Raw genomic sequence first — 14,746 nt, forward strand, 5'->3', positions numbered from 1 at the left:
GTCTAAAAATTGTATTGGAATTTAAAATTTTATGTTGATTTTATGGTACTGTCTACGACGTCATTGAGAAAAATTCCTGTGCAAGAAGATGATGTTACTGCAACTTCCACGTTATTATTTAATAAACTTGTGAAGGATCGTTACGTTTACGTGCACATGTATTTTATTCCTACATACATACGTCAACGTTATTATGTATTTGAGAGAATATGTCCTACAAAAACAAAACCTATTTTTGTTTGCAAGTTCTTTTCTTTTTGGTTCACATATAGAGTAACGTTTTATACAAAATCAAATCATGTTAATATCTAAAACAGGTAAAACTATATAACAATAAAGTATACGACGATTGTAATTTGTAATACTTAATACTTATCCACACGCGCCGATTAGTTGGACAATACTTTATCATTCATAACCAACCAAACTTAATTATATAAATCTCTTCACAAAACCTATGAAAATATATGAGTTTTTGTCAACGAATTATAAACATCTTAATTTTGTGTTTTGTTGTACTAAACTATTCACACAATCCATCAAAGTCAACCACAACAAAAATGCTCTATTTCGAGTCTTATAAGTTGATAATAGATAATAGATTTCCCGGACAAGTTAAACTAGATTCAGTTTGATAAGATTAGTTCCCACGTTATTACAAAGAAGCAAAAGACAAATCAAATTGTGTGGTCAACTCAAAATCAATTTTTTTAAAAAAGGATAATTATCTATTACGACTAAACAAACAAAATTAACCAACACAATTTCCAGAACATTCATCAAAAGTATATTATCCCTCTAATTAAATTATTTAGTCTTTCTTATCTCTAAATCATAAGATTTTCCTAGTAATCTCCACGAGATTAAAGTCAGAAGAACCAAAGGCAGATGAGTAAGCCACGTGTCAATAACTTGAGCCTCATACACACGCAAGGCGATTGGATAAACTATAACACATCATCATCATCAATTTTTGTACGGTTGTAAAAAGCCACTTGTCCATGAATCAACGGTAGATAAGAACTCTTCTCCTTCTTTTTAATTAAATTTTTATATAATAAAAATGTTTTGTGAAACTCTATCAATCAATCATAATTATTATTATAGTTTAATGATTGGAGAGACCAATCGTGAATTTGTGGCCGTTGGATCAAACTAAATCCAAAAGATAGGAGAAATCGAATTTATAAATTGCAGAAGAAGACGGCTAGCTCTTTGAGTACAAGGGACGAATTTGGTCGGAAGGATAATGGAAGGAGATGATCGATAATTTGGGTTTCTAGGGTTTCTCTTGTCCGATCCTTTTGAAAATTTTCACCGAGTTTTTGGGGTTTTAAAATTTCTAGTTGATTTCATTTTCAAATTCTGGTGAAACATTCTTTGTTTCGCCGGGTTTCAATGGTGAAGCTTAGATCTTGAGCTAAGATTTACGAAAATTTCATCTTTTTTTTCTGCTAAAGTTTTGTCCTTTTTAGATTTTGTGTTTTTCATTCTTTAAACCGTTAATTGATTTCTTCTGATTCATTAGAGGTTGATTTATAACCAAAAGGGTTTTCAATTGTTTGTTTCTGTGATATTTCACCAGATTAATGTGAAATTTCTGAGAGAAACAATCCAATTCTTGAAATGATGAAGAGACCGATCCCGAGTTGGCCATGGTGGTTATTAGGAGGTAGAAAAGAGAAAGAAAGGGAAGCTCTTAAGTTTCCTAAAAATATAACTAGAGTTAATAAGAGGAAAGAGCTTGAACTTGAGAGCTTTGGTTCGTCTGGCTCAGAATCTGTAGCTTTTGTTGCTTGTGTTGGTGTTGGTGTTGGTGATGGACCTGAATGGTCTGTTGGATGGACTGAGCCACATGGACCTGATTTCCAAAGTGATGATGAAGGAGATGATGGTGGCTTCTTAGTGTTGGTTCCTTGTTATAGAGCTGTCGCTGAAGGTTCTAGTAATAACAACCAGCTTTTGAGTGCTGTCAAGAATCTTCCCAACGGTTTGCCTCCTGGTATGAATCATGATGATCACCCCTAATTTGTGGTCTTGGTTTGGTTTAGTGAATTACCATAGCTTCTCTCTTGGGAATGATATAATGCTTGTGTTTAGCTCTTGATCTTACTTGCTCTGAATCTTTATTTTTGCCTAGAATATGATATATGTAGCATGGCTTTTTTTTTTGTGGTTTTGATTTAGAAAACTTCCATAGTTGCTCTCTTAGAGGTTTCTTTTCATATGTTGATTGCTTTGTTCAATGATCCACAGTCTTTACTATTGATGTTTTAACATTTTTTGTCCTGACCAAAGTGGAAACTTTCCTGATTCTCTTTTTATAAAATGTGCAGATGGGAAGAACTACATGGAGCAATGGCTTTCATCTCTGCAAAACCTTTGACCAGGTCCCTTCCTGTTGTAGTTAGTTAGTATTAGTTTTAGTTTCTCTAAGACGCTCTCTGAAGAATCATTTTGGTTACTACATTAATCCTGAAAACCCAAAAAAAAAGGAGAAAAAAGGGAAAAGAAAAGAGAGAACAAGAAAAAAAGAAGCACAAGTAGTTTTATGGTTTAGATTGATGGGTATCTTTTGCTTACATTGATCCAAGTGGAAACGGATCAAGTCCAAGAAAAAGGTTGAAAAATAGTATAAAAAAAGAGTGTGGGATTGGAAAACCTATGGAGAAGAAGCAGCTTTAAGATTGGTTACATTCAGAAAACAGATCGAAATCCAAGAAGTGAAGGTGGGTAACAAATTACATTGATCCTGGAAAAGGATTAAAACCGGAAAGAAAGTAATACGAAAGCAGTGCTAAGGGTTTATATCAAGATGATCAAATTGATGGTGTGAATGGGATTCTTCAATCGATTTGAAAATTCATGTAAAGTCTTGTAAATACAAAAAAAAAAAAAAAAAAAAAAAAAAAGAGTGATGTATATACTCTTGTATCTATCTTGTCCTGTATCATAACCTCCTCAAGCCTGAGATTGAGGTGATTGTAGATTGTATGTAATATTAACTTACCACTGATCTTTTTTTGTATATAGAAACACTATTGCCATTGAAATTCTCTTTAAATTTCTCTGTATATATATTGCATGAAGAATTTCTCTTAACTTTTTGTCCACATTCTTAGTAATAAGTAAGAGATATTGCTTTGGATCTATTTTATGATTCAAGAGTAATAAAAAGGTACAAATTTGATAAAAGAACAAAAATTTCTGTTTTTCTTGTACATATATGCATCAATGGGTCTGGTCGTCTGGAGACTAAAGGACTCAGGGGTCCATATCTCGGAATTATGGTAGTTAAGCACCCACCGTCAAGTGGTAAATTATCATTAGGCAGCTAATATTGAATACTTAATCTAAAAGCAAACTTTATTATTGGCTTTAATCATGGATATAATAAGATATTTTCATACATAACAAGGGTAGTTTAGTCATTTAGTAGAGGTAAAGACAAAACCGCTGATGTCGACATGAGTGAGAAAGTGAAGTAACGTTACGCTCTGTTTCTCACTTGAAAGCCAAAAAAGGAAGAAGAAGAAGCTGGAAAATGAACTTAAAAGCTCAAGTTCACACTTCACAAGCTTCTAGTTTTTCTTAAATTTTGAGTCTTTTTTGGAAGCAATGGATTCCGGGTCGGGTTTGGATCCGGATACTGGTAATAAGGGCAAAGGAAGTGGTGGTGGTAATTGTAATGGCGAGAGAAAGTTCGGTGCTTTTTTCAAGAGAGTAGAACCCTTTTTACCTAAAAAGGATTTGAATCCAAGAGACTTAAGATCTTGGGCGAAGAAAACTGGTTTCGTCTCCGATTACTCCGGTGAAACGAGCACCAGTACTCGTACTAAGTTTGGTGAAAGCTCTGATTTTGATTTGCGTAAAGGTAGAGATCAAATAGTCACCGGGTCATCTCACAAAACCGAGATCGACCCGATTTTGGGACGAAAGAGACCCGAAATCGAACACGTAACCGGATCTGAACCCGGGTTTAGAGAGGAAGAAGAGAGGAGACTAAACCGGAATGAGGCAACGTCGGAGACTGAGAATGAAGGCGGGAAAATCAATAAGGATTTGGAAAATGGGTTTTATTATCCAGGAGGTGGAGGAGAATCATCAGAAGATGGACAATGGCCTAAACCAATTGTGATGAAGTTTGGTCTTAGAGATAATCCTGGCTTTGGTTAGTTTTCAATCTCAGCTTCTTTTAACGGTTACATTTTGTGTGTTTTTCTTCTGGTGAAAAATAAAGGAAGATTCTTTTCTAAACACATGATAAAGGAAGATTCTTTTTTGTTGAATTGAAATGCAGTTCCACTTATCTATTATGGTCTGCAACATTATCTGTCACTTGTTGGTTCACTTGTGTTTATACCTCTGGTTATTGTACCAGCCATGGATGGTTCCGATGTAAGCTTCTTCTTCTTCTTCTTCCATGGATTATTCTGTGAGAACTTCTTTGCTTTGTTCTTTGATTAGTAATTGACTTTTTATGATGGTAGAAAGATACTGCCTCAGTGATTTCGACAATGCTGCTTCTTACTGGAGTTACAACTATACTTCACTCTTATTTCGGTACTCGGCTTCCGTTGGTTCAAGGAAGCTCCTTTGTTTACTTGGCCCCGGTTTTGGTTATCATCAACTCTGAGGAGTTTAGGAACCTCACTGAGCATGTAAGTTTGCAAATATAAATCAAAAAGGAGGATTTTGAGTTCTTGGAACTTTGCGATAAACTGGTGTTTTTCAATTCCGCGCAGAAATTTCAGGACACAATGAGAGAACTACAGGGGGCTATAATTGTCGGTTCATTATTCCAGTGCATATTAGGATCCAGTGGTCTCATGTCTCTCCTTCTTAGGTAATTCGAGAATCCGGGAAACCGCAGTTTCTTGGTATAGTAGACTTCACAGATATCAGAATAGACCTCTTAATGATATGTTTTCTTGAACTCTTTACTTTCAGATTTATTAATCCTGTGGTAGTAGCCCCAACCGTAGCTGCAGTAGGATTAGCATTCTTTAGCTATGGATTTCCGCAAGCCGGCACTTGTGTTGAGATCAGTGTTCCCTTAATACTTTTGCTTCTCATTTTCACATTGGTAAGAATTTACCTCAGCTTGAATAATAGAAGCATGGTTCTATCTCTCTGATAAGGGCTTGTTTTCTATATAACTATTTTCAGTATCTCCGCGGAGTTTCAGTCTTTGGGCATCGCTTATTCCGAATTTACGCGGTATGTAGTTTGTCCTTTGTAACAGTGAAGTGTCAAGTTTCAATCTTTATTTCAAGGAATGAGGCGTTTGCTTTTGCTATCATGTTGCCAGGTGCCACTGAGTGCTCTGATCATATGGACATATGCATTCTTTTTAACTGTTGGTGGGGCATATGACTACAGAGGCTGCAATGCCGACATACCGAGCTCTAACATATTGATAGATGAATGTAAGAAGCATGTGTATACTATGAAGCATTGCAGAACAGATGCTTCAAATGCTTGGAGAACTGCTTCTTGGATCAGAATCCCTTATCCATTTCAATGGGGGTTTCCAAATTTTCACATGAAAACTTCTATCATTATGATCTTTGTGTCTTTGGTTGCATCAGTGGATTCGGTAGGTACTCGTTACTCTTTGCCCTTCCTGTTTTTTCCTCTAAAGGTGTGATCTTGCGGCTAAAATGTTGGAGTTGGTACACTTGTAGGTTGGAACATATCATTCTTCATCTATGTTAGTTAATGCTAAGCGTCCGACACGGGGAATTGTCAGTAGAGGTATTGCATTAGAAGGCTTTTGCAGTTTATTGGCTGGAATCTGGGGTTCGGGTACCGGATCAACTACTTTAACTGAAAATATTCATACGATCAACATCACCAAGGTGGCTAGCCGAAGAGCTTTGGCGATCGGAGCTATGTTCTTAATAGTATTGTCATTTTTAGGTAAGCATCATCCAATGAAATCCAAAGGGTAAAATCTTTAGCATACCTGTTACTCCAATTTGTTATTTCTGTAAATTTGACAGGAAAGTTAGGCGCAATTCTTGCTTCAATACCACAGGCTTTGGCTGCTTCAGTATTATGCTTTATATGGGCACTTACAGTAGCTCTAGGTCTATCGAATCTACGGTATACTCAAACAGCAAGCTTTAGGAACATAACCATAGTTGGAGTCTCACTGTTTCTTGGATTATCCATCCCTGCTTACTTCCAGCAGTACCAGCCTCTATCCAGTCTAATACTACCTAGCTATTATCTCCCCTTTGGAGCTGCGTCAAGTGGACCATTCCAAACGGGTATCGAGCAAGTAAGCCACTTTCCTTCTCTTGCCTTGATTAGCATTTTCTTGGACAATGACCAAGTGACTCTTCTTATGCAAACTGCAGCTTGATTTTGCAATGAATGCGGTGCTATCTCTGAATATGGTTGTAACCTTTCTACTGGCTTTCGTACTGGACAACACTGTACCGGGTAGTGAGGAAGAGAGAGGAGTGTATGCGTGGACAAGAGCCGAGGACATGCAGATGGACCCTGAGTTGCAAGCTGATTACTCATTGCCAAGAAAAGTTGCTCGGATTTTTGGTTGCGGATGTTGATAATAGATGTTTAATATCCAATTTCATTTTTTCACTAGCTTACACAGACCCGACATGTTCTTAGTATAAGGAAAAAAAAGTTCTCATGAAAAAAAAGGAACTAACTAATCCACAGGATGGAACAGAGTACACAATACACAAAAAAAATGAATTTTCCTCAAAGAATGAAATGTTGTTGTTCGTGTTACTGTTATAAGCTATGATATTTAAACTTACAAGAGGTGTACATGCTAGCTTTTTTTTCCGCTTGGGACAGTATCTACGCGGTTGAAGAAAAGAAAAAAAGAGTCTTTGATTCAGTACTTGATGACATGGTGGCGTAACCATAGTTCATACATGATCATGTGAAATGCATCGAATTTGACTGGAGGTGAGTTCCACTGAAAATGCTTTTGCACCTGCACAACAATAAAACCAATCAGCTTCTTGTATACAATACTGGAGAAGATGGTGAAAATTTCTCTTTACCTTGACCAAGTTGTTATGCAACGAAATAAACTCTGAGTGAGGTATGTTCTTGAGGATCTGCTTAAGGTTATAAACATCTTGCTCTCTGAGTACAACCGCAAATTTTCGCCAATTCAGGATGTCGTTGAAAGGCAGGTCGTAGTAGTCTGATAATATAACTGTCCAAGAATAAATGCCGACCAAACAACAAGATGTATCAGTTCAGTTTATCTGACGATATAGCATTTTGAGGAGTGCAGAAAGAGTATAAAAACATGTACCAGGAATACATCCGTAATGGATCGAGTCCGTTATGCGAGCGCTGTTGACTTGAGAACCACCGGGGCATATGCAGAATTTTGTCCGGTAGAATCTCTTCTGATACACTAAATGCCCTGTAGCTCTGTTAATTCTGTTGTTTGAAATATCAAGCTCTGTGTCGTTTTCCCACACACGGGCAAGTATTACCCGTATCTTGGAATTTCGATGACCAGCCCAAAAACCAAGGGTCGTCCTGTAACACCACCGCTTAACAGTATCAGTAACATTGAGCCAACAATACAACTCTAGGATCTACCTAGCATAAGAACCTTTAAAAGCCTCTCGCCAATCACAATATCCAGCCATTCTAAATGATTTTCATTCCAGGGGAATTAAACAGCAAAGCTATAAACTTGAACATTTCCAGAGTTCCTAATCGAAGAGAGAGGACTTATGCTCGATGCAAAGGCACAAAACTGCGGAATCAGTAATATTTACCCGAAGACAACTGAATGCGAAATGACACAAGAGAAAGAAAAAGAGCTTAGTTTACCGATTTTCAACATCATTTCCACCAGCAGGGAGTGCAAATGGCTGAAGAACTTGAGGCAAAGCAACATCTTTGTGAGGAATAAAACCGACATTGTAGCTCGGTGAGCACACAACCCTAATTGTATTCTTAATCAGAAGCAGAGATCCCTCAAATGCTCTAACACCAACATCGTGACAGGTAACAAAGAAGTGATCTGCTCCTAAAGTTCTATTCCAATAAGGATACTTAGCTATCAATCCATCAACATAGTTTTGAACAATCACAGTCATATTTTCATATGATGTTCCCTGCAAAAAAAGACCATCACACTTCAAATCATCGAATTCATGAAATTGCAATTCTCAGTGAATCAAAGTCGTAAGTAAATTCTCACTTTGCCTCGCATCTTGTGACAAGAAATTGGAATGAAGAAGAGATCTGCTTCCTCTGGATCTAGGGTTCGAAATCGACTCTCTCTAATGTTCTGAAAGAAGTAACCCTCACTGGCATATTTACCGGTAACTTTCCTCGGCGTCTGATAAAACGTGTTTGGATCGCCGTCGGGATAAATATAAACCTTGAATCTCTTCTCCATCTCGGCGTAATTCAATCGGAAAGCCTCCGGCGAGTGATAAACATCGGAGTAAGTTTCTGCTTCCGTCGTCGGTGCTGCGCCGTCGTCGTTATCAGTCTTATCTTCATTCACAAAGGTCTGAGGAACATGAATCGGCGTTACCACGATGACCGGAGACGGCGGCGAAGTGCGCATGGAATTGAGAGAGAGGTAGAAGAGGGAACCGAAAGTGAGAATAGCGACGGTGAGGAGTGAGCCTTTGAGTGAACATAACGACGAAGATCCGCCGCCGGAGAAGGAGAACTGCGACGGTTTAACGATCGTCATGGTTCGGTCGGATCTGATTGCAAAACTTGATGAATCAATCTCTCTGCATTTAGCTCTTGTAGCTGTCTTTTGTGTGAGCTCACATGCTTTTTTTTTAATGGGTTTTTTATTTTTTAATTTACTAAAACTATTTTTATATTACAATTTTTTTGTTTCACAGTAAATTTAGAAAAATACCATTTTCATAAGATTTTGTTTGAAAAATATCATATCTTTTTTCTCTTTTAAAATCTATTTTTAATATATAAAATTATTAAAATTGTCTCACTAAAATTTAGTAATAATTAAAAATAATTTATACTTAAAACAAAAAATCCATTAATTTAATCTTTAAATTAATATTTGATGTAACTAACAATTTTTAAAATAATTTTTATCTTAAATATTTTTTTTAAATAATTTACGATTTTTATCTTGGACCTGTGGAGATTGATTTTTTTATATAACGTGACAAATATTAAGTGAAACACTTTAGAATATTTTTAGATATTATCTTGTTAAATTTTAATATATAAAATAAATAAACTGCGTTTATCTCTAAAATAGTTAAAATAATAATTAATATTTCGAATTAGTTAATTATTTATTTCTTCCAAATTTCGAATTTAGTTTTGATTTATAAAAAAATACAGCTTTTAGTTTAAATCTGGACAATATTTGTCATTTTACATATTAAAAATTGTATTTTTATTGAAAATAGGGAAAAATGTATTTTTCAAACAAAAACTCATAAATAGGGTAGAAATATAATAAATCTCTATATTTGTAGAAAGTTTGGTATTTTAGCAATTTAAAAACTTTTACAGTGAAAAAATACCACAACAAATTTCCTAAATGATGGAACTCAGACTTAGCAAAACGACGAGTCATATAATGATGTCTAGGTTTTTGTATTAGGTAGAATCATCTAACTATGTCTAGATTTTGTGTGTATGTGTGTGGTTAATTAACTACTCCCTTTGTTTCTAGTTATTTGATGTTTTGGGTTTTTTATGTTTTGTAAAAACATCATTATTATTTTTGTTTGTGACCAATAGTAGAAGGAAGGAAGTAAAACTAATATTATTAAAATAACAAAATAATAATTAAAAATATAAAAGTTACTTTTTCTTAATTTGTGTGTAAAACTAAAACATCATTGTTTTAGGAACAGAGGGAGTATATTACTTCTACTAAGATTTGTTAATGGTTCTAATTTTAAGAGTTTTTTCTTTCTACTTTTTGTATTAGTGTTCGGATATTGGCTATTTTACGGTCTTATTATAAGAAATTTTTTTGTAAAAACAGAAATGTGTGTTATACTTATGTGTTTCGGAGTATGTCAATCTATTTTTGAAGCAAAATCATGTAGTATTTTTCAATTATTCAAATCTAACCGCCATGGACGTCATTCATGTATAGATGATATATGTCATACGTAGGACAAGAAAACATTATTTACATAATTACATTCTCAAATAATTTGTCATATCATTTAATTCATGCAATCAATCCAACCAACGTTACAATGCAACACAAAACTTCACAATATATATATGCTCCAAAATTATCAAACTTTAAGAAAAATATTAACTTTTTCATCACGAAAATTTCCGTTATTATCCTCTGTATTATTTATAACTTCCATTAAACAAAAAAAGGATATACACAAAAGAAAAATGGAAAATTCAGAAACTAAATCTTTGACATATTCTTCTATAAATCTAAGTCATATATTGGAAGCCTAATTTCAGAATTCAGAAGTCAAAATAACTCCTAGTTAGGCTTTGGTGCACCTACTCTTCCCGTTTAGTCTTGGACTTTGTTTAACAAATTATACAACACACACGCATATAAATATATGCATAGAAGCAAAGATCTTATTCTTAAACATTAATTATTTTTAATCTGAAGTTTCTGAAAGAAAAGATGGTTTTGCAGAAGAAGATAGCTTCGTTAATTATTTGTTTCCTTCTGTTGCTTCTTCTTCCACTCTCCTTTTCTAAGCCGACAAGGTCAGTTTATATTATTTTTTCTTCATTATATTGGTTCAGTCAAACATATACATATATCAATATCTATTTGTATGTGCACAAAATTCACATGTTTCTCAATTCTCATACATATTTCGTTGGTGTTTTTAGCTAGCAATTTTGATTACTCTCGTATGAGTTTGAAGATATCCTAGATTTTGACATTAAATATTTGATTATCAACACAAAAAAAAACCTTTTAGATGCATATAAAATTAAGAAGTTTGTTTTTAGGATTATAACGTGTGTATTAACTTGTAAGAGCCGATCTTGTTTTTAAGAAACAAACTCTAATTAATCTCTCTCTCTTTCACTTTGCGTTACAATTAACTTAATTAATTAAAGTGAGCGTTTTCAATATTCAATGCATCGGCTTTATTTATGCGTAATTTATTAAAATTCTACAGAAACTTAGATGGAATAAGTGCAAGAGCTCCAACAGTGCAGCAGATAAGAAACAGACATCATGGGACTAGAGAGGTATATAGATTTAATGATATTCAATAGTATTTTTAATCAATAATCAAAAGATTTATACATGCTAACGTATATATAAAACTAATGGTTTTCAGGTGATAGTGGACAATGGGATTATCAGAGTCAGTTTCTCGAATCCTCAAGGACTTGTAACTGGGATCAAATACAAAGGAATTGACAATGTTCTTCATCCACATCTCCGAGCTCGAGGGTGAGTAATTTTCAATAGCTTAATATTGTAGAAAGTAATTATTATATCTCAAAAAGCTTATGTTATGTAAGTACATAAAATTTTCCTGATTAATTACTTTGATTTAATCTAGGTACTGGGACATAACATGGCAAGGAACAAACATTCGTCAGGGCGGCTTAGATCGGTAATTAAACTAGTTTAGTTACTTAATACTTTGTCTGATTTGTCAATTTAATAAAACTAACACACGTTCACATTTATAGAACATGTACCTAACTTATCTTAGGGCCGGGTTTATAGATTACTTTTAACTTTGTTTGAAAAATCGCTAGGCGCTAGTCGGACGTTCGGTATGGGCTTAGCGATTAATCGGAAAATCGGATTAAAATCGGGAATTAATCGGGGATTAGTTTTTGGGTTATTTTAATATTTCTAAAACATATTAATCTAATATTGTTTTCATAATTGCAGTATAAAACTATATTTTTTGAGACAAATTTTTTTGATTTTTATTACAAATTTATGATTTTTATTAAAATTTGAACATAAGTTATTGTAAAACATCACAAACTCCCAATTTAAATGATTGAATAACAAAAATAAAAAGTTTTTTTATACTTGAAATCTAAAAATAATCGGGATATGTAAGATTAGGCGGAGGTAATCGGATTAGGCGAAAAGTAATCGGATTAGGCGGAGAGTAATCGGATAACTGATTTCTTTAAGAGATTAGTCATTAATCGAGACGGATAGGATGGGCCTAGCGATTAAGCGGAGAATAATCAGACTAGGCAGAAATTTTTTGAACTATACATGTTTTCTTTCATAAATATTATAAAATATGACTTGATAAACTTGTATTTGTTTTTTGGTTCAGAATCGAAGGAACCAAATTTAGAATCATCACTCAAACCCAAGAACAAGTGGAGATATCGTTCTCTAGAACATGGGAGGATGGTCATATTCCATTAAACGTAGACAAGAGGTATATTATACGTAGAAATACTTCAGGAATCTACATGTACGGAATCTTCGAGAGACTTCCCGAATGGCCAGAACTCGACATGGGTTTAATCCGAATCGCTTTCAAACTCAACCCTGACAGGTATCTTAATTATAAGATTCCAATGTTTTGTTTTTTTTTTTTTTTGTTTTATAAAGAAGAGTTTACCTAAACACCAAAAAATATGTTTGTAGATTTCATTACATGGCGGTGGCGGATAATCGACAAAGAGAAATGCCAACGGAAGATGACCGTGACATCGAACGTGGTCATGCCAAGGTTCTTGGTTATAAAGAGGCTGTACAATTGACTCATCCTCATAACTCCATGTTCAAAAACCAGGTAATTAATCTTTTGTATACGGTTTTGGATTCAATATTTAATTGTTCTAGCATCTGAAATCTCGAATTTTGACTGTTAAATTTGAATGATATATTAGGTGGATGATAAGTACCAGTACACATGTGAGATCAAAGACAACAAAGTGCACGGTTGGATCTCAACTAAGTCCCGTGTCGGCTTTTGGATCATCTCACCAAGCGGTGAATATCGCTCTGGTGGACCAATCAAACAGGAGCTCACGTCTCACGTCGGTCCCACGGCCATCACGGTAAAGAAACCATACAAAGTTATTGAGCATACATTTTTACTATAGCACTATAGTAGTATTAATCATTTAGTTACTTAATTGATTTGCATATGCAGACTTTTATAAGTGGACATTATGTTGGTGCGGACATGGAGGCACATTACCGACCTGGTGAAGCATGGAAAAAGGTCTTGGGACCTGTTTTTATTTACTTAAACTCTGATTCTACCGGCAACAATCCTCCTCAAGATTTGTTATGGGAAGATGCTAAACAACAGGTTAATTTTTTTTTAATTGTCTTTAATTTATTAATTTAAAGTCATTTACAAAGAATAGTCATTAATTAACTTTTATTATTTTCCAGACCGAAAAAGAAGTCAAAGCATGGCCGTACGAATTTGTAGCATCCTCTGACTTTCTTTCTCGTCGAGAAAGAGGAATCGTCACCGGTCGTCTCTTAGTCAACGACAGGTATATTTTATCTATAGTTATTTATTTAAACAAATCAAAAAGTATTTTTGACCTTTTTATGAATATCTTTTTTTTTTGGCGAATATTTTCAGATTCTTGACGCCGGGAAAATCTGCTTATGTCGGTTTAGCACCGCCGGGAGAAGCTGGTTCGTGGCAGACAAATACTAAGGTACACTTTGATCTCTCTTCTTTAATGTAACTGAATTATCAATTACATGTATTGATCGTTGATTTTTTTTTTCTTTTTCTTCCAGGGATATCAGTTTTGGACCAAGACAAACGAAACCGGTTATTTCACGATAGAAAACGTTAGACCGGGAACTTACAATCTGTATGGATGGGTTCCTGGTTTTATCGGAGACTTTCGATACCAAAACCGTGTTAACGTAGCTGCAGGTTCACATATTAGTCTTGGTAGAGTCGTGTACCAGCCACCTAGGAATGGTCCAACGCTATGGGAGATTGGTGTACCGGATCGAACCGCCCGAGAATTCTTTATACCGGAGCCATACAAGAATACAATGAATCCTTACCTAAACCACACTGACAAGTAAGTCTCAAATCCTCATAATTCGGGTTCACATTGTTCCGAAATCGGTTTTTGTTCTGATGATCCCGGTTTGGTTTGTTTCACAGGTTTAGACAGTACGGATTGTGGCAACGATACACAGAGTTATATCCAACTCATGATCTCGTCTACACAGTTGGAGCTAGTAACTATAGCCAAGACTGGTTCTACGCCCAAGTCACAAGGTTAGAAGTTACATGAAAACAAAAAGTTTGAAACTTTGAGTGAATTCTTGAATAAAAATTAATTTTGATTCGCTTATTCTGCAGGAAAACCGGTGATTTAACGTACGTGCCAACAACATGGCAGATCGTGTTTCACCTTCCATACGTAAACTGGCAAGGCGGCTACACATTGCAGCTAGCTTTAGCCTCGGCTGCACGGGCTAATCTACAAGTTCGGATCAATACCCAAAACTCTTGGCCGTTTTTCTCAACGGGTAATATTGGAAAAGACAATGCTATAGCAAGACATGGAATCCATGGAATGTACCGGCTTTATAGCATCAATGTGCCTGGAAGGTTGCTAAGAACCGGGACCAACACGATTTATCTTCGACAGGCTAAAGCAACAGGACCATTTGAAGGTCTTATGTATGATTACATTCGTCTAGAAGAGCCTTCTAGAGATTAGAATCATACAGTAGTTAGGATTTGGTTTTGTTAGGAGATCATAATTGTGTAGATCAAAAAAGGTTTTTGAGATTCACTGAGTT

The 14,746-nt window shown here is 35.0% G+C and overlaps 4 protein-coding genes across 5 annotated transcripts; 3 read left to right on the top strand and 1 right to left on the bottom strand.

The window, feature by feature from the left end:
• Positions 1-832: 832 nt before the first annotated feature.
• On the top strand, positions 833-3,074 carry LOC9305021. The gene is made up of 2 exons (XM_021017188.1): positions 833-2,002; positions 2,337-3,074. The coding sequence occupies exons 1-2, from the start codon at positions 1,627-1,629 to the stop codon at positions 2,384-2,386; spliced, it is 426 nt and encodes a 141-aa protein (XP_020872847.1). The 5' UTR covers positions 833-1,626; the 3' UTR covers positions 2,387-3,074.
• A 413-nt stretch (positions 3,075-3,487) lies between these two features.
• LOC9302990 (nucleobase-ascorbate transporter 11) lies at positions 3,488-6,671 on the top strand. Of its 2 annotated transcripts, none has more exons than XM_021017186.1 (10): positions 3,488-4,171; positions 4,301-4,398; positions 4,491-4,661; positions 4,746-4,846; positions 4,951-5,086; positions 5,170-5,220; positions 5,312-5,599; positions 5,688-5,922; positions 6,006-6,275; positions 6,366-6,457. In XM_021017186.1, the coding sequence occupies exons 1-10, from the start codon at positions 3,619-3,621 to the stop codon at positions 6,368-6,370; spliced, it is 1,908 nt and encodes a 635-aa protein (XP_020872845.1). In that variant the 5' UTR covers positions 3,488-3,618; the 3' UTR covers positions 6,371-6,457. The 2 variants fall into 2 exon arrangements, with proteins under 2 accessions (XP_020872845.1, XP_002866918.1); XM_002866872.2 differs by having other exon boundaries at positions 3,496-4,171; positions 6,006-6,286; positions 6,366-6,671.
• Positions 6,672-6,697: 26 nt separating this feature from the next.
• Positions 6,698-8,794, bottom strand: LOC9302991 (probable glycosyltransferase At5g03795). The gene is made up of 5 exons (XM_021017187.1): positions 8,210-8,794; positions 7,837-8,123; positions 7,304-7,536; positions 7,044-7,201; positions 6,698-6,973 (listed from the first exon to the last, which is right to left on the bottom strand). The coding sequence occupies exons 1-5, from the start codon at positions 8,714-8,716 to the stop codon at positions 6,872-6,874; spliced, it is 1,287 nt and encodes a 428-aa protein (XP_020872846.1). The 5' UTR covers positions 8,717-8,794; the 3' UTR covers positions 6,698-6,871.
• A 1,530-nt stretch (positions 8,795-10,324) lies between these two features.
• Positions 10,325-14,737, top strand: LOC9305022 (rhamnogalacturonate lyase). Its single transcript, XM_002866873.2, has 13 exons — positions 10,325-10,710; positions 11,136-11,208; positions 11,301-11,416; positions 11,529-11,582; positions 12,276-12,503; positions 12,596-12,743; positions 12,841-13,011; positions 13,107-13,268; positions 13,355-13,461; positions 13,554-13,632; positions 13,718-14,013; positions 14,100-14,216; positions 14,301-14,737. Exons 1-13 carry the CDS (start codon positions 10,625-10,627, stop codon positions 14,662-14,664), a joined length of 2,001 nt encoding a protein of 666 aa, XP_002866919.1. The 5' UTR covers positions 10,325-10,624; the 3' UTR covers positions 14,665-14,737.
• The last annotated feature ends 9 nt before the right edge of the window (positions 14,738-14,746 follow it).

Source organism: Arabidopsis lyrata (genome assembly GCF_000004255.2).
Source record: "Arabidopsis lyrata subsp. lyrata unplaced genomic scaffold ARALYscaffold_7, whole genome shotgun sequence".
NCBI classification, from domain to species: domain Eukaryota; kingdom Viridiplantae; phylum Streptophyta; class Magnoliopsida; order Brassicales; family Brassicaceae; genus Arabidopsis; species Arabidopsis lyrata.

Bases quoted from the DNA above. Each gene is read 5' to 3' on its own strand.
- LOC9305021 (XM_021017188.1), top strand. From the start codon at position 1,627: ATGATGAAGAGACCGATCCCGAGTTGGCCATGGTGGTTATTAGGAGGT. The intron at 2,003-2,336 runs GTATGAATCATG...TAAAATGTGCAG, and splicing joins TCCCAACGGTTTGCCTCCTG to ATGGGAAGAACTACATGGAG.
- LOC9302990 (XM_002866872.2), top strand. From the start codon at position 3,619: ATGGATTCCGGGTCGGGTTTGGATCCGGATACTGGTAATAAGGGCAAA. The intron at 5,221-5,311 runs GTATGTAGTTTG...TCATGTTGCCAG, and splicing joins GCTTATTCCGAATTTACGCG to GTGCCACTGAGTGCTCTGAT. The intron at 6,287-6,365 runs GTAAGCCACTTT...TGCAAACTGCAG, and splicing joins TCCAAACGGGTATCGAGCAA to CTTGATTTTGCAATGAATGC.
- LOC9302991 (XM_021017187.1), bottom strand. From the start codon at position 8,716: ATGACGATCGTTAAACCGTCGCAGTTCTCCTTCTCCGGCGGCGGATCT. The intron at 8,124-8,209 runs GTGAGAATTTAC...CTTTTTTTGCAG, and splicing joins GTCACAAGATGCGAGGCAAA to GGAACATCATATGAAAATAT. The intron at 7,202-7,303 runs GTACATGTTTTT...ATTCTTGGACAG, and splicing joins CCATTACGGATGTATTCCTG to TTATATTATCAGACTACTAC.
- LOC9305022 (XM_002866873.2), top strand. From the start codon at position 10,625: ATGGTTTTGCAGAAGAAGATAGCTTCGTTAATTATTTGTTTCCTTCTG. The intron at 11,583-12,275 runs GTAATTAAACTA...TTTTTGGTTCAG, and splicing joins CGTCAGGGCGGCTTAGATCG to AATCGAAGGAACCAAATTTA. The intron at 13,012-13,106 runs GTAAAGAAACCA...TTGCATATGCAG, and splicing joins TCGGTCCCACGGCCATCACG to ACTTTTATAAGTGGACATTA.